Source organism: Pelodiscus sinensis, chromosome 21, assembly GCF_049634645.1.
Source record: "Pelodiscus sinensis isolate JC-2024 chromosome 21, ASM4963464v1, whole genome shotgun sequence".
Classification (NCBI taxonomy): Eukaryota; Metazoa; Chordata; order Testudines; family Trionychidae; genus Pelodiscus; species Pelodiscus sinensis.
In genome coordinates this window covers 5,881,830-5,905,106 of record NC_134731.1, presented here as the reverse complement: position 1 = coordinate 5,905,106, position 23,277 = coordinate 5,881,830, and the positions used below count along the sequence as shown (strand labels likewise).

General features: G+C 43.7%; 1 protein-coding gene across 1 annotated transcript; it reads left to right on the top strand.

Annotated features, from left to right (window-relative positions):
- The first annotated feature begins 1,573 nt into the window (after nt 1–1,573).
- Nucleotides 1,574–19,692, top strand: RNFT1 (ring finger protein, transmembrane 1). The gene is made up of 10 exons (XM_075904710.1): nt 1,574–1,726; nt 3,573–3,619; nt 4,458–4,888; nt 5,230–5,306; nt 5,946–6,046; nt 7,116–7,269; nt 8,849–9,007; nt 12,006–12,071; nt 13,085–13,186; nt 18,597–19,692. The coding sequence occupies exons 2-10, from the start codon at nt 3,573–3,575 to the stop codon at nt 18,729–18,731; spliced, it is 1,272 nt and encodes a 423-aa protein (XP_075760825.1). The 5' UTR covers nt 1,574–1,726; the 3' UTR covers nt 18,732–19,692.
- The last annotated feature ends 3,585 nt before the right edge of the window (nt 19,693–23,277 follow it).

Below are 23,277 nucleotides of genomic sequence, written 5' to 3'. Positions count from 1 at the left end.
CTTCTATCAAAATCCACATCCTAACACTTTCAACTCACTGTTACCTGCACAAGGACATCCTTAGGATTCATGGGGCCCTGCACAGTATTATTAAACTAGTGCCCCGGTACCCAATGGCAACTCGGGAGGTGGGGAGGGATAACAATTGTTTAGAGATGTGATTTTATAATCTTCAGCAACACATTAATTTTAAACTAAGGTCCTGTTGACTAACAGTCAATTCAGACACTGACAATGTATACCTGGGATTCGCAAATGCCTGTTAAATGACTTCATTACCACCTGAATGGCTCTTTCATAGGTTCAGTTTCTGCTAATAGGTCTGGCAGGCTTTTCCACTTTTATGTTAACTAGATACTCTATGGAGGAAACAGAACCACAGAGCAGGCATAAAAAGAAGCATCTGAGTGAACATTTAGACTAGGGATGTGAAAGGTTAACTGGTTACCCCAGTAAGCATCACCCAAAACAGGTAATGCTTACTAGTTCCAGTTAACCAGTAAGTGGTGGGGGCCTGGAGTGTGACCCACCTACCAAGGGTAGGGGGCTACTCCAGCCCCAAAGGGGCCTGCTGTGGACAGGGGCTGCTCTCTGGGCACAGCGTAGGCAGGGGCTGCTCCCACATCCAGAGCAGCCTCTGTGCATGGTAAGCATGGACCCGCTGTGGACAGAGGCTGCTCTGTTGGGGACTGGGAGCCAGTGGCAGCCCTGGCAACCAGTCCCAATTCAGGGCTAAGGGCTGCTCCAGCTGGGATTAGGCAGTCCCCAGCCTGGATCCCGCTTAGCTGGTTAACCATTAGGTCAACCTAGCAGTTAACCGATTGACTAGGATTTTACATCCCTAATTAAGACCCAGTGGTGCCTCAAATTTTCGGGTGCCCTACCCTGCGGCGTATTCTGCGTCTGGGAAAGGAGGGTGCTGCACCTGCATGCTCAGCACCACGGGCGGCAGGCATGCCGGGCAGGGGAAGGCACAGCTTTCCCAAACTGCCAGCCTGGCCCTATCCATACCCCGCACCCCCCCGAATGCCTATTATAGGCGTATTGGAGGGGGCGTGTTGCTGCCCCCCCAAGCTCCTGCCCTCCCTGTGCTCCGGGCTGGGGCCATGCACTGCCTGCCCTCCCCGTGCTAAGGGGCTGGAGAAGCTGGGGCCACCGGCTGCCTCACCTCCCCGTGATGTGGGGGAGCCATGTCTGGGCAGAGGGGGTGGGGTTGGGGGCTGGCCTGCCCCACCCCTAACTTCGCCCATGCTCAGTCAGCACCGTCTAAGTCCCGGCTCCCCGCCTACCTCCATGTCTCCCCTCACCCCCCTCCCTGCTCACCGGCGCTGGCACTGGAGGGGGGCGGTGCCGCCGCTTGACGTGGCTTCCATTATGTCCAGGGTTGACAGTCGGGTTCAGTGACCCCCACCGCCTGAACCCCAGATCTTCCTCCCCCCCCCGTCCCCCTCACGCGCCGACTGCCCCGCTCAGCCCAGTCACCCCCCCCCCCGCGAGCTCGGCGCCCCAGGCCCTCCCCGGCCGCCGGGCCTACGCCTCGTTGCTATGGCGACAAACACCTCCGGGCCTTCTCTCTCCTCCGCCCCAGCTCCTCCTCTTCCCACAGCCGGTAGTTGCTGCTTCTTCCCCCGCCCCCAATTTAGCCCAGGCGTCAGCGATGGAGGCCCGGGGAGGCCGCGGCCCGGGCAGCAGGGCTGGGCACGGGGCCTCGGCCGCGTGATGAGGGGTAAGACTGGGGGGTGATTTGCCCCGCTGGCTCCGCCCCCTACCTGCGCTGGAGGGGGATTTGCCCCCGGCGGGATCGGGCCCCTGCTGCCCCGCGCCTGGGTGGAAATGGGGGGGGGTTGTCCCTCATTCTTTATTACCCCCCCACCACCTTCGCTGCTTGAACGGGGGGCAAAGGGAAGTGGAGGGAATTTGCCTCTCTGTGTCTGCCCTCGCCTCAGCCCCCCCCCGCGTGCAAATGGAAAGGGGGGGGCACTTGCCCCCTCCTCGTCTCCCCTTCAGTCCCCGTGCTAGGCGTGAGAGGGGGAAGGGGGAATTAGCCCCTTTGTCTGCCCCGCTCCCTCCCCTGGGTAGAGATGAACGGGGGCATGTGCCTCTCCCTGGCTGGGGTTGCTCGCCTAGTTTGGCGTGGGAGAGAGGGTGCGAGTCACCCCCGCTTTAAAAGTGGGAACTGGCGCTCAACGGGGTGCTCGTTTCTTTGCAACAGAATCTGCCTGGCAGCGAGGATTAGCGGGGTCAGCCTGTTAGTCTGTGCCTGCGAAGACAACAAGGAATTTGATGGCACCTTAAAGACTAACGGATTTATTTGGACAGAAACTTTCGTGGGCAAAGACCCACTTGGTCAGATGCATCGTTAAGGTGCCACAAGGACGCCTTGTTGTTTTTACCTGACACCAGGGCCTTTACCATATGGAGGAACTGTGTTTGGTGTCGTCCCAAAGCAGCAGGGTGATAGTCTGATGGGATCGAATCAGGGCAGGATGCCATGTTGTGTTAGGTCATCACTGCACTGTGACAAAGAGATGTTTTGCAAGCCAGACCAGTGTCCTCAGAACCAGTTGTTTGATATCTACCATGTTGAGAAACCTGGGTGCATCCCATAAACTGAGTATGTTTTGGTCAGTGTTCAGAGAGTAGATCTGAGATCTATTGATTAAAATACAAAATTTGTGTTAATAACATTATGGTGCCTATTAAATATTTAACTTAGGAAGTGAAAAGAATTCTCATAGTGACTTTAACTTACCAGTATTATGCATTGTGTGTTTTTATAATATGGTTTAATAATACATGAGCAGTTAATTTGAAAGTTCTCAGAACAGGTAAACAGCTATGGGCTGATTCTGTAAAGCCTTACTACTAAGTGTAGAGCTCTGTTAAGACAATGGAATTATTTATACCATAAACTACTCATGCTGGTAGTATTTGCAGGCCATGAACCGCCAATCAGGAATGCTAATTAAATTAATTGGTTTTAGCAACATAAATATTAAGGGCCTGATCCTGCAAACACATACATGAGTAATTTTATTAATCTAAGTGGTCCTATTGACTTCAACTCATTGGATTACTCACATTAAATCCAGTACATGAGGGGTGTTTTTTTTGCAAGACTGAGGCCTACAATATGATTTATGGGTAACAGATAATAAATATCATTAATAACTCTGAATATTAGAGAAGTTTTGCTGTGGATGTAGTTTTTCTGAAATACTAATAACTTTTTAAACACAAATTAGCAGCATCTAGTTTTGTTTCTAATGTAGATGTATTTTTTTCTTGCTGGCATAACTGAAAAATAGGTCAACAGATTTTACTTAAACTTCCCTATATGTCCAACAAAAAAAAGCATCTGAGAAAACTGAGCAACTGAAAAGCGTTTATAATGAAAATCCCAGCAGAACCTCAAAAGTAGTATTTGTTATGAGACAACTACTGTAAAAATGCTTTGTAGTTCTGTGATTTCTTAATCTGGTAATCTCAAAATACTTTCAAAAGACTACTGTCTAATGAACCAGTATACCATTCCTGGAAAGTATATGAGAACTTTTATATCCGTTTGACAGATGGGGAAACTGAGGCACAGAAGTGAAATGAATTGCCAAGGGACACAGTGAGTAAATGACAATTCTGGCAATAAAACTCAGGTCTCTTGCTCTAACCATTAGGCAACTCTACTATCTGCATTTTCCTTTAGGCCTAGATTCTCTACCAGCTATAACCCAGTTCCATATACTTGCTTTTTATTTCCTGTTTTCTTCTCCATCCCTAGATTACATTGCCTATGCAAAGCTCCCATATGGTCCAGGCTCTTCCAAGTGTCTTTTAAGAAGTGAACAAATCTGGTTCCACTTGCTTCCCCAGACAGGATAATATCTTTTGATAATCCCATAATGGCACTCAGTGTTTCAATACTCTCTGGATTTTGATTAGACTTGTCTATGTCTAAATTCATGCCACTTTATGGATGCTTACATGTGCAGTCACTGCCCCCAATTTTATTATTTCCATCTTTAATCTCATGATGGTATGCAGCCTTTTTTCTGTAAGCTTATAGATCACATTAAAACCTCTGCTACACAAGCTATTGCCTGTCTCCTTATATTCAGCTGGGTGCTTTCTAATCTTCAGTGGAGCTTTGGCTGTTCCAGACTGTATGTGTGGCAGCCCATTGAGGGGTTACAGCATGCATCATTAAATGAAAATAAGTCAGTGTTTGCTCTGAGCAACTCACACAGAGGCTTCTTATTAAGGTAGAGGGCAGGAGTATCAAAAACAAGCCTCCAGAGCTTAAAAAAACCCAGTGTTTGTATATCTATTAGTTACTGTACCACTGGTCTATGTACCTAGATTAGGATGGCCAAATGGTTCTGTATTTCAGGCAGACAAATCTCTTTTCATAGGTAAATGGATCACTGCTCCTTTAAATATGGCTTTTTCCCTCCCTTTAGGAGACATAGCATTGAAACAAAAGAATCTGGACCAGAGAAAGATCAATTCAACGCCATGCAATCAAATTGCAGTAATCTCCACCATGCCCCAGGAAGTGGTGATGTTCCCTCATCCTCTCAGAGTGCCCTTGCAGCAGGGCTGCAAGGAGAAGGCTCTTGCCACCGTAGTGGAGATGTTCACATCCAGCTAAGCTCTGCCTTGGGAGAAGCTGGGGAAAACCCCAGTTTCAGGCACATAAGGTCAGGTTCCCAGAGTCGTTCACATGGCCACTCCCACAATGAAGCGAGGGGGCCCGAAGATTCCACCTTAGATTCAGAGGAACACAGTGGCAGCTCCATCTCTGAGCTCAGATATCTCTTCCAGTGGCTGCACAAAAGTCTTCCGTACATCTTGATTCTGTGTATCAAACTGACCATGCAGCATATAATCGGTAGAGTATAACAGAGTGTGATACAAGGGGCCAGGCCTTTTTTCCTGCATGTAATCCTGCTCATGGGAGTGCTTAAAGTACAATTTGATTTGTTTTCAGATTCATTTTAATTTGATTTCTTCAATGGAAGGAGAAATTTCCTAACAGAGATTTCAATCACCTATGTGTTTTTCTTTTGTTAACATATTCAGTGTAGCATAATTATTTTAGCTTGATTGCCTGAGCTGTTAAAATTATATTATGTTCTTACAAGTTCTTATTAGTGCATTCATTTTGCTCTTATTTTATTTTAATCCAGTTTCTTATTTTTCTGCATATAACTGACCCATTTTTCCTAATAGGCATTTCTCTTGGAATTGGGCTGCTAACAACTTTTATGTATGCAAACAAAAGCATTGTAAATCAGGTTTTTCTAAGAGTAAGTATTGCCCACTGCAATGAAGTTGAAGTGCTTTTATATTAACTGTTACCAAAGACTTTCAGGCATCAGTTTGAGAGAAATGTGAAATGATCTTTTATTAATTTAGTAATCAAAACAGATAAATATCATAGGATTTGAAATGTAAATGTTTTAGCGATCAATAAAAATTTCACACTTCTGAGCCTGACTTAGCACTTGTCAGAGAAACATACTTTGCAAATTTAAAATAAAATATTGGTACAGTCTTTTTTTCTGATTTTTCCATATCAAAATGCCTGACAGTGCTTCTGCCATTGAGACAGAAATTCTTAACTGTCTTTTAAAAACTGTTACACTGCATATGAAATGATAGTCTTATCTGTTATGGGAGCATAGGAGTTACTGAAAATTTTGTTACTCCAGAAAAGTGGTTGAGGAGATATAAAAATAACATTCACCCCATTAAAGTGCATTGAGATCTGTGTGAGCACAGTGATCTGCCTTTGCACTTCTTCATGGCCTAAAGTAACATAGCAGCATCTTGTACTGGAGACTGTATTTAAATGTTGCAATTCTAGTTTTGAGTGTGAAATTAACTTGAGGCTTTAAAAAAAAAAAATCAAAATAACTATTACATTTTTAATGTGTATCTTACAGGAAAGGTGCTCCAAGTTGCAATGTGCGTGGGTACTGATATTCCTAACTGGATCATCTCTCCTCTTGTATTATACCTTCCACCCTCAGTCACTTTATTACAGGTAATTAGAGGAACATCTGTTATATTAGTCACTTTTAAATGAAATGTAATTTCTTGTGGAAAAATCTTACTTGTGCTCCTGGCATTTTTTAAGAGAATCAAGAGGTTGGTTTGTCTTAACACAAGTTGGGCTATGTCTACACTAGCCCCCCAGTTGGAACTAGGGAGGCTAATGTAGGCATTCAAAGTTGCAAATGAAGCCCGGAACTTAAATATCCCGGGCTTTATTTGCATCTTCCCGTCCGGGCGCCATTTTTAAATCCCCTTAGTCCGAACTAACTGCCCGCGGCTACACGCGGCAGTCAAACATTAACTCGAACTAAGTCCTTGTGGAATGAGGTGTAACAGTTAACTCGAACTAAGGACTAAGTCCGAGTTAACGTTTGACTGCCATGTGTAGCTGCGGGCAGTTAGTTCGGACTAAGGGGATTTAAAAATGGCGTCCGGACGGGAAGATGCAAATAAAGCCTGGGATATTTAAATCTCAGGCTTCATTTGCAACTTCGAATGCCTACATTAGCCTCCCTAGTTCAAACTGGGAGGCTAGTATAGACATACACTTGGAGGGGAGGATGATGGACTCGGTCCCAGAATGCTTTACTGCAAAACACTCGTGATTAACGTTTTCAAGATTAGGCCCTGTATTTGGGGGGTCACTGATGCAACTTAGGTTTAATTCTGAGCCCTGTCACTAACTTGATGTGGGAGTACTAAGGATGTACTGCCATGAGACTGTAGCAGGGCATGTCTCACTTTCTTCTGTCACTAGTTTACAATAACCTTGCTAGCTGATTGGGGGGGTAACATTGGCAGACTAGGAAAGGGAGCAAGTACTTGGGTGGCAGGATGAAGATTTAAGATGCAGATGTAGTAAAGTGGATTTGAAATGTGGAACAAGATGGACGACACGATCTCCCCCATTCCTTTTAGAGGAAAACATTACGCTATTTAACATTATTTTTAAAATAACGAATAATTTAAATGAAAGCATACACAAATATCCATTCATGATGTGTACCTCTGGTAAGTCCACTCTCATAACATTAGGTTTTTTTGGTTTTGTTTTGTAGCTTAATCTTTTTAAAACCTACTGTGGATTTTACAAATTTCTGGGAGGTACTTTGGATCGTGGGAATCACAGACTTTATTCTGAAATTCCTCTTCATGGGCTTCAAATGCTTTATTCTCTTAGTGCCTTCTTTTATGATGTCTTTTAAGTCCAAGGTAAGAAAATCTACACTTAGCTTCAGCATGAAGACCTTTTTAGAATACAATCAGCCAGTCATGAATTCCATCTAGAGGCACTTTTTTTAAATTAAAGCTCTACACATGATCTGTCAGTGATGCAGGGAGAGGGAGAAAACATTGCCAACTTTGAGTATGGTCTTTCAGCTAGTTGTGCACCCATTTTATAGTAATTTAATCTAGACGCATTTCCCTAGTTTGCTTATAACAATGTCATGTGAGAGTGTGTCAAAAGCCCTACTAAAATGAAGATATGTCACATCTGCTTTCCCTCATCCACCAGAGCAGTAACTCTTTTAGAGAAAGAAATTGGATTAGTTTGGCAAGTTTTGTAGTATTATATGATCTTCTAGGTGCTTATAACTTGATTTCCAGACTGTTTTAAAGGGGAAGCCATGGACCTTTTAAATAATACAGAGTAAATTTGTGGGGGATGGAAATGGAATTCTGTTTACATCAGTGTTTTTGAAAGTGTTCCGTGAAATCACTTTCAGAAACACATTAACTGGCTGCCCCAGTTTGTTTATTTACTGGCACCATGGTGCAGAGCCTCATGGCTCCCATTGGCTCGGTTTCGTCTTTTGCAGCCATGGGGAGCTGCAGGAAGCGGTGACCCGGCCCACGCCATTTCCTGCGGCTCCCCTTGGCTACAAAGGACAAAACAGAGCCAATAGGAGCTGCGAGGTTCTGTGGCACCAACAAACCGAGGCAGCCAGTTAATGTGTTTCTGAAAGTGATTTCGCGGAACACTTTCAAAAACACTGGTTTATATGTTTTTGAAAAGAAAAGGCCTTTTCTTAATCCCAGTTTTTCCTCAATAAATTAATACACAGAAAATTGATCTAAGTGCTCTTTTATGTTTGTATTTTTCTTGTAACTTTTTCCTTTTTTAATGCTTATGAAAGCAAGACTGATAAGTAGGTAGGCACTCTGCAAAGGCATCCTTATTCTAATAATATGTAACCTGTCTTTTCTGAACTTCTCTTGAGCAGAGTCTGCCAGTTGTGCAGTTGTTTTATGATATGGACAAATGTCAACGAAGGATTTTCCAAAGATCATCAGTTTAGTTTTGTCTGTCTTGACATCTGACTCTCTGATTGGTGAAGTGTTAGTGAATTAAACAATAAAACATCTTGTAAAATCATGATCTTGGCCCCATTTTTAAAGAGTGGAATGTAACAGGGTGCTGTTTTGTAACTTATATGTTTGGAGATTTAATGACAAAAGTTTCCAAACTGTATTTCAGATCTGTTGAGACACAGGTATCTATCCATATATGAATCTCATAGAGCTAGAAGGGACCTTGAGAGGTCATCAAGTTCAGTCCCGTTGTCACGGCAGGACCAATTACCATTCCTGATAGATTTGCCCCAGATCCCTAAATAGCCCTCTCAAGGATTGAACTTACAACCCTAGGTTTAGCAGGCCAGTGCTCAAACCACTGAGCTATCCCTAGTTAACATATAATGGATAAATATTACTATATAGAAAAAGTGCATTAACTTTAAGTTATCTGTGTTTTAGCTGTATTTTAAAATATTCCTCTTGTTGTTTCTAGGGCTACTGGTATATGCTGTTAGAAGAATTCTGCCAGTATTACCGTTCGTTCATCCCCATACCAGTATGGTTTCGTTATCTTATTGGCTATAGAGAGATGGACAATATATTGGGGTGGAGTCTTGGAGTATTGCTGGGTCTGCTGTACTTCATCCTAAAAGTATGTAAATGTTCTCTTTCCTCTGTATTTTAATGTATTAAAATGATAGAATCATAGAATATTAGAAGTGGAAGGGAACTTGAGAGGTCATCGAGTCCAGTCCCCTGCCCTCACGGCAGGACCAAGCACCATCTAGACCATCCATGATAGATGTCTGTCTAACCTGCTCTTAAATATCTCCAGAGATGAAGATTCTACATGATCCCTAGGCAATTTATTCCAGAGTTTAACCACCCTGACAGGAAGTTTTCCTAATGTCCAACCTAAACCTTCTTTGCTGCAGTTTAAGCCCATTGCTTCTTGTCCTATCCTCAGAGGCCAATGAGAACAATTTTTCTCTCTCCTCCTTGTGACACCCCTTTAGATGCTTGAAAACCACTATCATATCCCCTCTCGGTCTTCTCCTTTCCAAATTAAACAAGCCTTTCCTCATAGCTCATGTTCTCTAGACCGTTACTCATTCTTGTGGCTCTTCCCTGGACCTTCTCCAATTTCGCCACATCTTTCTTGAAATGTGGTGCCCAGAACTGGACACAATACTCCAACTGAAGCCTAATCAGTGCAGAGTAGAGGAGAAGAACTACTTCCTGTGTCTTGCTCACAACACTCCTGTTAATGCATCCCAGAATCATGTTTGCTTTATTTTCAGTAGTGTCACACTGTTGACTCATATTTAGCTTGTGGTCCACTATGACCCCTAGATCCCTTTCTGCAGTACTCCTTCCTAGACAGTCGCTTCCCATTCTGTAGGTGTGAAACTGATTGCTCCTTCCTAAGTGAGACACTTTGCATTTGTCCTTATTAAACTTCATCCTATTTACCTTACACCATTTCTCTGGTTTGTCCAGATCAGTGGTTCCAAATCTTTTTGATACTGGGGACAAGTAAACCCATTCACAAGCTTTTGGAGAACTGGTAACATTTATTTGCATATTCATTAAGCGAATGATGAATATGCAAATAAATTGTGTCGCTGGCCCTATCTGTTGGGCGGGTTGTTCCCCCCCGCCCCCCGCGCTCGGCAGTGTGGGGTGCTGCTACCCCGTCACACAAATTAATAGGATCGTTCGCGATAATTTTTCTAAGGACTGGTTGTTGTTGTTTTTTTCTGAGGATCGGTACTAGGCCACGGACCACACTTTGGGCAACACTGATCCAGATCATTTTGAATTATGACCCTATCCTCCAATGCAGTTGCAACCTCTCCCAGCTTGGTATCATCTGCAAAAACGCGTACTCTCTGTGCCAATATCTAAATCATTGAGGAAGATATTGAACAAAACTGGTCCCAAAACAGACCCCTGCGGAATCCCACTTATGTCCTTTCAGCAGGATTGTGAACCATTAATAACTACTCTCTGAAAATGGTTATCCAGCCAGTTATGCACCCACCTTAGAATGGCCCCATCTAAGTTGTATTTCCCTAGTTTATTGATAAGAAGATCATGCGAGACTGTAGCAAATGCCTTACTAAAGTCTAAGTATACCACATCCACCGCTTTTTCCTTATCCTCAAGACTTTGTTATCCTATCAAAGAAAGCTATCAGATTGGGTTGACATGATTTGTTCTTTACAAATCCATGCTGGCTGTAACCTATCACCTTATTTTCTTCCAGATAGTTGCAGATGAATTCCTTAATTACTTGCTCCATTATCTTTCTGGGCATAGAAGTTAAACTGATTGGTCTGTAGTTTCCTGGGTTGTTCTTATTTCCCTTTTTCTAGATGGGCACTAGATTTGCCCTTTTCTAGTCTCCGACTTCCATGATTTTTCAAAGATGATTGCTAACGGCTAAGATACCTCCTCTATCAGCTCCTGCAGTAATTACCATAAAAGAGATGTAGATGTACAAATATATTCTGAAATATTCTCCAGAGTTTGAGCTGATTTGCTGGTTTAATAAAGCCTTCCAAAATCAATATTAATTGCCTAGGTCAGGTACCAAATCTATTCACCCTCCCTTTAAAGGATGATTAGAAAACTAAGGTTTTACACAGTCCAAAAATTGCTTGCTGCACTTGAGTGTGCGAGTAGGAATTTTGCCTAAACTAGTTGTTAATATCAGGATGTTTTGGGTCCTTCAAGCTTATAGTCACTGGGTTGCTCTCTCTGTTGGCAAGTTCAAGTTCTGAATTTCACTTTAACACAGCAAGCACTCTCTCACTTGTACTTACACTAGACATAGCAGCTGTGTTCTGTTGTTTACTATTTACACACAAAATCAAAAGATCATTGTAATCTTAATAAAGTTTTAACAAAGTCAAGTACTCACAAATTAAGTAATGCCTATGCCACCTTAATTTGCCCCCCTAGTGTGTATGGGGTATGGTACAGTCTTTAATTTCATGATCATATTCTATATTTTTCCAGTGAGAACAAACTCTTCTGAGATATTAGCAGTTGAAATCTGCAAATTCTCTACTAAGCATACACAAACAATAATTTTAAAGGTATATAGCTTAACCAAATATGGATGAATTTTCATGGGGATGGCAGAAGGCACATCTTTGATGAAATTTGGCAGCGAGCTGCTTTTGTAAGTCCCTCATCCAAAACGTGGGGGTGCTAAAGCATCTAAAATAAAAGGTTACCAGAAGTTTTGTAACACAGACAAAAATATTACAATTTACTCTAGTCTTACTTTTGGAATAGCTGCACCATTTTGGTAGAAATTATCCACTAGAGGTCAGCCTGAGGCAAACAGACAACATGGACAATTTCAGAGTTAAAGTTGAAATTTGCAAAGTTTGTAAACAACCAAAAGCATGGTTTTAAAAAGAAGTGTTGGGGAGTTCAGTAATACGTAGAGTTACCAGCCCCACTTACAATGAAACAATTACTAGACTAAAAGTAAAACATTGAAGGCCAAGTGTGCAAAGTTTTGCATAGAATTTTAGCACTCGTGCTCTTAATTTCAAAACCTGCACAAAGTTTAAAAATCTAGCCCTTGGAAATCAATATTAAGCATAATTTTATTTTTCTTTTCTCAATTTCAGCTTTTAAGCTTTTTTGGACATCTGAGAAACTTTAGACAGGTTTTGCGGATCTTTTGTACACGACCAGTGAGTATTGAATTCTCTGTAATAACAAAATGACTAATGTTGCTTCCACAAAATGATTCTTCTTGGTATATAGCTTTTTAGTGTGTTATTCTTCATCATATTATGTTCTCTTATTTACGTAGAGTTTAACTTTCAAAGTAATCACTATATATATTCCCTTCTTACAATTTCGTGCACAGTAAGATTTAATTTCTCAGCTTTATGATTATGGACTGACCTAAAATCTCTTTAAAAGTGATCAGGTTTTTTTTTATTGTGTGAGCAGCATTTTGAGGTGAATTTATTTGAATACAATGTAAATAAAGTATAGCCAAAAGAATATATTTTAAAATTGGGCTGCTTTGTTTTACTCGCCTTTGCTTACTCATCTCTTGCAAACCTTTACACATTAGCACCTAACTGAAATATACATGAATAAGACCCAGATCTTAGCAAAATAACTGAAATATGAAATGGGTTTTACCCTCGAAAGCTCATGATCTAATGCATTTGTTAAGATGCCACAGGACCATTCGTTGTTTTTAAAGTAGCAGACTAACACGACTACCCTCTCAGAAGTATAAACACTTATTCCATTTAGAATTGAAAAAAATTTTTTTTTTTATAATATTGGATAGTCAGTAAAATGTATTTAATGTAGAGCCTGCACCAAAATATATATGTAGATTTTTAACATTTAATTATATTAATACTAAAATATCTTATACTATGTAAGTGATGTGTTTTCATTCTGGTCAGTGTGTATCAGCTTATGCCAGAACTTTGCTGCAGGAGGGCCACTGTTGTAGAGCATGAATTTAAAAGTTCCCAGGTAGTGCGCTCAATAGATGATAACCAAGTACCATCTTGCTCTGAAGCATGTATGTGTCAGTGTAGCACCCGAAGCATTAAAACACTTCATATTCTGCTGCCCCAGAGATATGTTTCCCATCTAGCCACCTCCTTTCAGTCCTAGTTTCTTCCTTATCCTTTCCTATATGTTAACATTTGCTACAAAACCTCTTCTTTAACAGCACTATGGAGTGACAGCTAGCAAGCGGCAGTGTTCAGAAGCAGATGATATTTGTTCAATATGCCAAGCTGAATTTCAAAAGCCTATTCTTCTCATCTGCCAGGTAATTCTAACGAAATTTTGAATTGGAGAATTGCAATGTGGGGAGGCTCCTGTTCTAAAACGTTGTGAATCAAGCTTATGTTGACAGTGTCAGTTGAAAACCAGCAGCTTTGTGGAAAGCACTTGTAGATGCTTATGAATAGAAAACTCCCTTCTGGTGGAAAAGCCTGGCTAACTTGTGTATATTTGCCTGAAAGTTTTTGTTTGCAATGTTTGAAATTTCATATTGAATACTAAATATAGCAGCTGTCAGTAATAATATATATTGGAACAGTTGTTGAATACTAGTGGCCAAAAACTTAGCAAGTATTCAACAAGGGATCGGGCGCTTATATGGATAAAAGAATATACAGAGTTGATGCTAACACATTTTGGAAGAGTTTTCAAACTTCACGCATCAAAGACTAAAGAAATACCTAACTGCTTTAAATTAGGAGGTTTCTTGCATCTTCCCCAAAAGCATTTAGAGCTAGCTGCAGTCAGACACAACATACTGGACTAGATGGACCATGAGTCTGATTTAATATGGCAGTTCCTGTGTTTTTAATAAGATGTGAAGACAGTATACACTTGGAGTTGAAAAAGCATATAAACTTGTATACATTAGGGATGTTAGATATTGTGTAATTGAATAGTTGCGTAACCACATAAAATATTCTGTTATGTGACTATTCGATAATCCCCAGGGGCAGAGCTGGCAGCCAGTGCGCTCTGGCCCCAATCCGGGGAGCCCCCTGCTACCTGCGCTGCTGCCTTTCTATCAAAGGCAGCAGTGTGGGGTGTCAGACGGGAGCTGGTCCTCAAGGGAGCCAGTTTAAAAAACAGCTACCCTCACAGACTAGCTGCCTGTTGCTCCACGTTACTACCTTTGATACAGAGGCAGCAGTGCGGGGTAGCAGCAACCCTTGTCTTCAGAGGAGGGTGTCCGAGCTCCCCATGGACAGGGGCTGCTGCCGTGAAGCAGCCTTTCCCCATGGTGGGCCCAGGCTTGCCTAAGACAGGCTGCTCTGTGGGATGTGGAGCAGCCTCTGTCTGGGGGGAGCTCGGACCCCCACAGACAGAGGCTGCTTTGTGGCAGCCTCCCGTCCTCCCTCAGTACTGGCTCCTGCCTGCTCCCCCTTGATGCCTCTGTAGGAGGCAGCAAGGGGAGGCAGGTGGATCTGTGGGAACCAATATACATGGGTAGCAGGCTTGAAACAGCTGATGGAGAGGGGGAAGTGCGCGTAGTCGATAAGATTAACCAATAAGCCCAGGCTTAATTAATCATTTACTCCATTATATGCTAACATCCCTAGTATTCAAATTGTCTGCTTTGTCTATGCCAGTGGTGGGCAATAATTTTTGGCTCGGGGGGGGGGACGGGACGGGACATCAAAAAGTGGCCCCCAGCCAGAAGGGGGGCCTAATCTGGAAGGGGTGGGGCCAGAATGCTTCTGGGCTTCCCCACCCCCAGACTATTATTGGTCTGGGGGCAGGGGAGTGCCGTACACTCCTTGCCTCGCAGGGCCGGGACAGGGCAAAGGGAGCTTCGCTCAGCTCCCCCACCCCCAGGCCCTGATTGTGCACTCCCCCTATCTGCAGGCCAAAGTCTCCTCCTGCCCTGCAAGGCTCACATGGCGTTCCCCTGCCCCCAGGCCAATTGGGGCCTGGGGGAGCACACGAAGCTTTCTCCTGCCCTGTGAGCAGCACCCACCGCTTTGAAGCGCCGGGTGCTGCTCGCAGGGCGGGAGGAGACGTCATGCTCTCCCCCGACCCCAAGCCTTGATTGGCCTGGGGGCAGGAGGAGTGTTCAAAGTTTTCTCATCCCCGCCCTGCAAGTTGTGCACAGCACTTCAAAGTTCACACCGCTCCCCCACCTCCCAGGCCAATTAGGCTTGGGGGCAGGGGAGCACTTCAAAGCGCTGCTTGCTGCTCGCAGGGTGGGAGGAAGCTTTGCATGCTCCCCTGCCCTCTGGCCCCAATTGGCCTGGGGGCGAGGGAGTGGCAGGGTCTCCGTGAGCCGGCTCAACCTGCCTGGCAAGCTGGATCCGGCCCTTGGAGGCCCTTTTGCCCACCCCTGGTCTATGCAGTAGTTAACTCCTGTCCATTTACTTCTGAAAATCTGTGTAAGGCTTCTTACTGCTGACGCTTTGCAAAGTGTGCTTGGTTGGTTTGTTGTTTTTTTTAAATGAAGTAATTGCTCTTACTACAAATAGGAGCTGGTAGCACCATGTATTGTTAAGGTTACCAACATTTCCCATTACATGACCCAGTTTTCAGTTGTTCATAACTGGCAAAACTTTCGACCGTTTTGAATGACATTTTCCGTGTTGTGTGTGTCTGGCTTGGTTTTTGTTTGTTTTTAAATTTTGGGGACATTTCAGCCCAAATAGTCCAGCTGCTTCTGAGAATAAAGCAAGAGAAAACAATATTGTTTTCCCCTATGTTAAATAAATGTTGGGGAAATTTCAGCCAAAATAATCCAGCTGCTTCTGAGAACGAGGAGAGAGAAAACAACATTGTTTTCCGCAGGTTAAAAAAAATTATGGTGTCTTTGCTGCCTAGCTCCCTTGTGCTTTAGAGACAGGGATGTAATTTTCGCTGTCACTGTGAAAATCTACCCAGAACTCAGGACTTTTTCCTGCAATTACAGCTCTGGACTGCTGCAGTCAGGGCTGCGCCTGGGCACCAGAAGTGAGTTCAAGGCGCCTGTCTTTCCTGTGCTTTTAGTGACCTCCTTTCTGGGTCTAGACAGTGTGGAGGATAAAACCATCTAACTGGAGTGTGGACTGCCCCCTCTTGCACAAGAGAATATGCAAATGAGGCAAAGTAATGAATATTGCCGTACCTCATTTGCATACTTAGTGAGCTGCCATTTTTGCGCAATGGGCTTTTGCGCAAAACCCCCCTCTTGCACAAAAGCCGTTCTGCTGCTTTTTTCCAGGAAGAACGGATCTTGTGCAAGAGGGAGGTTTTGTGCAAAATGGCAGCTCATTAAGTATGCAAATGAGGTGTGGCAATATTCGCCACTTTGCCTCATTTACATATTCTCTTCTACAAGAGGGGGCAGTCTAGATCTAGCCTGTGTGTATGGGAAAGAAGAGCTTGATCTGTAAGGGGAGTAGATAGGGACAAGGAACATAAGGGTAGGAAACAGAGAACTGAAACTGGGAGTTCAGTGTGGGAAGATAGACTGGGACCCTGGATTAGCAGAGGGAGAGGGAAATTTGGTCTGTGTACGTAGGTAGAGGGAGACTGGAACTGAACCAGGGGTGCAGGAGAGAGAGGAGAGCAGGAGGGGAAGACAAATCTGAGAAGTCCGTGTGGGGGTCAGAACCACGACTGTTTGAATCAAAGAGTGGAGGGATGTTAAGAATGGGGCTGGTTTAGGGCTGTGTATGTAGGGAGGCACAGATTGGATTAGGAGCTAGGGTACGAATGCGGTAGGAACGACTGGGCAAGGAGAGTGGGAATAGGATGAAATGCCTGAGAAAAGCACTTGGGCTGGGTAGCAAGGAGGACAAGACTGGTTGAGGTGTGCCAGCCGTGGAAGTAGGCAGGGACTGGGACCACAAGGAGTGGATGCGTTAAAAGAGATCGTACTTGGTCGGGAATTAACCCTAAAATCACAGTTCCTTTTGTCTCAGCAAATAATTGTGAAACACACTTGCACAGGATGTCTCATTGCCTCTAGTGGCGGCTCATGTAGAGAATGACAAGCTACTATTGCTATCCTGTTTTGTGAGGTGGACCTGAAGGGTTTCGATCTGATGAACCATATAGGTGGTGTGTGCTACGGGAGGAAATTTGGAGGGGAGGGTTCAGACTTTTGTAACAAATCAGAACGATACTACATTAAAGCATACTGTGAAGGTTGTAAAGTCAAATGTTCAATTCTAGGAAATACCACAATGTCTGTGCAACCTGAATGTGACCCCCTTATGTGTAAGCAGCGTGATACTGTTGAACTGTATGATTACATACTTTTCCACAAGGCCTCTGCCTCATTCAGTGCACAGGATGCACCTGCTCTGGGGATGAATCAGGGCTGTGTAGTTACGTTTTTGGATTTTTTTTAATCTGTAGAATTCTGCATTGTTTGTTTCATAAGTACAACTGAGGCAGGGGGTTGCAGGAATAGAAACCAAAACAATGGGCTCGTGGTAAAACAGTTGAATTCTACCCATGAGAATTTGATTTGGTCTTTTCCTTGGCCACAGAGATCCTATGTGTCACTAATCAAATCAGTTAAACCAAACATTTCAAATGTGGTCACTAGCTGTGTGTGTTCCTTCTTGTCTGGGTACCTGACTTGAGACTGTTGGGTCTGATCTGCAGAAGTTCTGAACTCTCACAGTTCCAAATAAAGTCAATGGGAGTTTTGCTTTGAACAGATGAAGTGCTATATAATGCTAAGGAGTCTTAAATCACATCCTGGAAGTCTCAAATGGGGCACCCAAATTAATGGACACTTTATACCTACCCATGAGAAAATTAATAGTTCTGTTTTCAGAGCCCAGGTCAAATACAGGTTGAAGCTCTCTAGTCCAGCAGCCTCTTGTCTGGTAACATCTGTAGTCCGACATGATTTTAGTTAGCTACACCCATGATAAGCAGAGAACTGACTAAGATTCCCGCAGTCCCATAAAGTTTGTTTACAGCCACCAGTCCCGGCTCTCAGTGTTCTGTGCTGTTATTTAGCTCTAAATAACCCCTAAATGTCTTCTAAGAGACCAGCAAGCAGCAGAAGTGTTGATAATGCTGGCGACTGCGTGTGTGTGTGAGTGAGTGAGTGAGTGAGTGAGTGAGAGAGAGAGAGAGACTTTATCTGTTTATCTCCTTGTGCCAATACAGTAAAATTGTGTAATACTAACGCTGTTATGAAGAGAGCTATAAGCATTGTCTACGTGTAGTCTTATATAGGGTGTATCACTACAGACATACGTTATTAAGCAGCATTGCAAGCGCAGTTCATTTATTCACCTTGGTGAAATGAAAAAAATAGAGACCCACTTACTACAATACTGACTTCTGTGGTTTGGCACCAGTCAGGCCTTGAGGGTGCTGGATTAGAGAGTGCACAAAATGGAGGGTGCACACTTGATGAATATTTAGTTTTCTTGTAAGAATCCTCTGCGGGGGGGGGGGGGGGGGAAGAGTATTATCATGTCATTACACACACAGGGGCTGAATCAGCATTGCAGAGGTAACCTCCTGGCATTTTGTAAGGTCTGAATGCTTAAGTTTGCAATTTTAATTTTTGTAGCCTGGTTTTATGTAAAATTATCTAAGTAGAATAGTTTAGCAGAACTATTAATAATTAAGAGTAACTTCAAATATTCTACATAGATTTGAAAATCAGGTAATAGATCATTTGTGCTCTTGCAGTTTAAAAAAAAAAAGTCAAGTGCTTATCATTCTTCTCATTACAGCACATATTTTGTGAAGAATGCATCTCTTTATGGTTCAATAGAGAGAGAACGTGTCCACTCTGCAGAACTGTTATTTCAGACCACATTAACAAATGGAAGGATGGAGCAACTTCTATGCATCTACAGATTTATTAAAACATGTTAGATCCTTTTAATTTTTTTTTACCATGTACATTCATTTGAATTAAGGTTTTGCAGTTTAATATTGATACTACTGTGGATAGTAAAGGGACTGTGTTTAAGATTAGCAAAGGAATATTTAAGATCCTCAACTACTTCTATCAAATGTTCTACAATTTGAGTATTAAAACAGCATATATTGAGATCTGCCTTTTCAGAATTGAAGATTTTTAATGTTCAATATCTAGCATTTTGATTTTTCTTCATTATGCTTGAGGGAAATGGTCAAATATTTGAAAATGCTGCACTATTTGTTATAGCAACTGCTTTACTTATTGTTTACCAGGAACATCTACAATAGTTTGCAGTGTTCCAGTAAATTGCATTTATTCCTGTATGACCTTGCCAAACCCAGCAGATAGAGATGTGGGCAATGATCTTGGGATGCTGACTACCCACAACTCCTGTGGACTTGAGTGGCAGTTGCAGAGCTACACATTGCATTCAAGGAGGGCCTTTAATAGTGCAGAGAAATGAGCTCTTTTCCCGTGTGTTAGACCTACATCATTAGCTGGTTTTCATTACATTTTGAGGAAAATCATGAGAAAAGAATTGTCCCCTCTTAGATTCCTATAGCTTTGCAGTGGACCTCTCTCTTACATAAATTACCCAACTACTGCTGGAAGATTTTTTTACTTAATATTTTATAAAGTTTGTATTTTTCAAAACAAATCATTAATGCTATATTTTTGTCAACTGTCTGGTAACCAGATTTTCTTAAAGGAGAGAATCTATTTTATATTTACAGTTTGTAGTGTGCATAGAATAGAGAAGAAATGCAGTTTAAATTCTTTGGTGCATGTTGTATAAACATACAGGATTTGCTACTATTCCTTTGAGGACAGCAACTTCTAAATATGTATAACACATGAAAGATCACTGTTTGCCCCATTAAACTAGATAACTTTTTCAAAAACCAATGTTCTGGTGATTAGTCTTTACACCAATTGTGCAATCAAGTCATTCTCTTCCCTCGGCTTCCTTGTCTCTCCTCACCTCTCCCATTCAGATATAAATGTGCACAAACTAGCTTGCGAATGGAATTACAGCAGGTCTGAATTTAGTTCATGGTGGTTCTGCTATTTACTCAGTTGAACCCTTAAAGAAACCGTCAGTTTGAGAGGTGCTGAGTTTGTTTGCAAGAGAATGTGCTGCTACCTTAGAGATGAGCAAAGGCAATTACAGATTAAAAGGAATTAAAATGTTTGCTTACTTACAAGCCAGTAGTAGTAATCCCCTGCAGTTGTCAGACAATGATGATTATAGAGCTGCCGCTGGCTCTCCCCACCAGATTTAGAGAGGCAGCCATCAGGAGAGCATGCTGGGAAAACTTTCTAAAAAGGCAAATTCCAATTGGGGAGTTCAGTAATGATCTGCTAATTAACTACTTTGAAGGAATAGGCAATTAATTGATTACTGAGTTTGAGGAATCTGAGCCTGAGATTTCCAGAACTGAAGCCTAGGAATTAATAGCATCAACAGTTTATCCTTTGTTTTGCTATATACCATACTGATATAATAACCAGATACTATTTGATTATTATAGTAATACTCCAATTGTCCGGTATCCAGTGGTCTGGCACTCCCAATAGTCCGGCACCAACTGGAACCCGGAAGTGCTCTGGCCAGCCAGACAATTGGAGCTGCTGGCAGGGAACAGCAAGGAGAGCAGCGAACCCTCTGCCGTTTTGCAGGAAGGCGGGGGAAGCCCCGTGCCGGCGCCGAGAGTTTCCAGGAGGGGAGCGGGGCTCCCCACCCCCCAGACTGCAGGAGTTATTGCCGCTGCTGAAACTGACAAGCAGTGGACAAGCGGCGGAGCAGAGCAGCTGGGGTGCTGCCGGGTTGGTCCCGCAGCGCCGCCCCTCGCCCCCCTGCTCGGCGATAACTCCTGCAATCTGGGGGGGTGGGGAGCCCGCTCCCCTCCCAGAAACTCAGCACCAGCACGGGGCTTCCCCCGCCTTCCTGGAAAACGGTGGAAGGTTCGCTCCGCGCCGTTCCCCCCCCTTCTCTGGACGCAATGCGGATCCTGGCAGCCCCGTCACAGCCCCCCGCCGGAGTACCTCCCAGTGCTCTGGCATATCCAATAATCCGGCACCATCTACGTCCCAAAGGTGCTGGATTATCGGAAGTCTACTGTATGTGGTTTTTGCTTGAGGTTTGCCTCCAATTCAGCAAAGTAAACAGAGCAGGATATTCTTATGCTTATATGATAAAAGTAGAGGACAGAGGGATACGAATTTAGTGCAAAGGCGGCAACTGAAGAAACCTAATAAAATTATAGCTAAAACTTGCAGGCAGAAGATAGGATCCTTCTGAAGACTTTTGCTCTAGGATAGGCAATAATTTGAGGGGGGGGGGTCTGCATTTTTCTATGGAGGGTTTGTGAGGTCTGGGACAGATAAGGTGCATAAGTGAGTTTGGGGTAGGGGATTAGGGTGCAGAAGAGGATGTGGGAGTCTGAGAGGAAGTTTGGGTGTAGGAGGGGGTTGACCTGGGGCAGGGGTAGGGAAGGGTTGAGTGCTGGACAAGATTCTGGCCTGCGGGAGGGGTATAAGAGGTAGGGACGTCAATGTGTACAGTTAACCCCCCTGTATCAGGGGAAGCCAGGAGCCTGTGTGTGTGGAGAGCCAGTTTCACACATGTGCTGGGTCCTGCAGAGCTGGCTCCCTACAAGCACCAGCTTCTGTCTGCCCCCTGCATGTGAAAGTGTAACTGCTGAAAAGAAAAATGTTAACATCCCTAATAGCAGAAGTCGGGGGGCAGGATACAGAGCGTTTGGGTAGTGACCTGGGGCATGAGGTGGGGTGCCAGACACAGGGTCTGGGAAGGCGTTGTGACCTGGGGGGTATGCAGAGGGCTTGGGTGGTGAGCAGTGGCAGGGAGTTGAGGTATGGGAGAGGGTGGGGTGCCAGATGCAGGTTCTGGCTAGGAGGGGCTTACTTAGGTGGCTCCCAGCTAGTAGCTCAGCAGGACCCTCGGGGAGGCTTCTTGCATGCTGCAGCTATTGCTCCATGTGCCTCTGCTCCACATTCAGGGGGAGGAGGGGAATTCACACGCTACCCCCAGCACAATCTGGCCAATGGGAGCTGCAATGATTGTGCAGAGGGTTTGGGCAGCATGCAAAATCCCTTCCCCCACCACCGTGTGGTGCAGAGGGGCACATGGAGCATCCAGCTGCTTTGAGGGGCCTGGCGCTGTGGCAAGCTGGGAGCCTGCCTGAGGGGCCTAGTGGAGCAGGCCACAGGCTGGATCCAACGGCTTGCTGGGCAATGTGTTGCCTTACCCTGATTGTGCTAATGCCAGAAGGGCAGATTTTTTTTGGAAAAAAAGCAGTTCAGATTGCACCTTTATGGGTAGGGGGTAGAGGATAGACCTGCACCTTGTGCTGGAGTCTAACATGCTTATTGCATATAAACAGGCATTTTAGTCCTAGTCCTGTACAGCAAATATGGGAAAACAAGCCACTTACGATTTCTTTATAACAAACTCACCATGCTGTAGTTTACCTTAAGGGTGATGAAAAGCTGATTCTTTGTGTGTGGAACGACCACTGCAACACTCCATTTCAGGTGCCCCAGGCAGCATTCGCTCTGATTTGAAAAATCAGTCGAGGGGTTACTGCAATGATCAAAGCAGAATCTTCCCTGCATTACCCACTCAAACATTCATGGTACTTGAGTTTCAGTCCATCCATTCGTGGCCAACAGCTAGCTTGTTTGAATTTAAAGCCCTAATTAAGCTGGAGCCTTTGGTCAGGGCAGGGGCAAACCTTGGGGCAAACAGCTGTAAAGACACACCCTAAAGCAATGAGATGAGTTTAACTTTGTGCTGATGGCAACATACTAAAATCATGTTGCTCCCCGCCTTCTGACTGGTGGCAGATTCGTTATTCTAAAGGTGGTCCAGTGTGCTTTCTATAGAAAGATGAATCTTGAATAAAAGATGTGTAATTTGGGCTAACTAAGCAAATGCCCAGCAGCAAAACTATTTTATGATTAAGTGAAATACATGTCTAAAACCTACATCGTGGAGTAACTTAAGGGACAAATTAGTCTGAACTGCAGTGGCCAGCTAAAATTAATTACCTTTGCTAGAACACTGGGTAGAAAAATGTAGCTTAATCTCATTATTTATCTCTCTCAAATTGCTCATGTTAAGTGACTTAACTCATTTTGAACTAAACTGATAACTTTCTCCCCCTTCCAATGAAAATAGGAAGCTTATTAAGGACTGCAGTATTTTAAGAGCAGGTGAGACAAACATCTGTCAAGAATGAGCTACATAAGGGAGCACCCTCTGAGTTCGATTTAGCGACTCTTAACTACACCTTGCTAAATCAAACTCCAGATGAACGATCGTAGCAGCATAAAGCTTCTGTTTAGCAAAGATGTGGCCTGACTGGAGCGTGGCTTTTAGGTAGAGATGTTTGGTAATCTAGATGGAACAGCAGTTGAATTACATGCTAGCTATGCCTATGATGTTAGCATGAGGGCCTAGTACC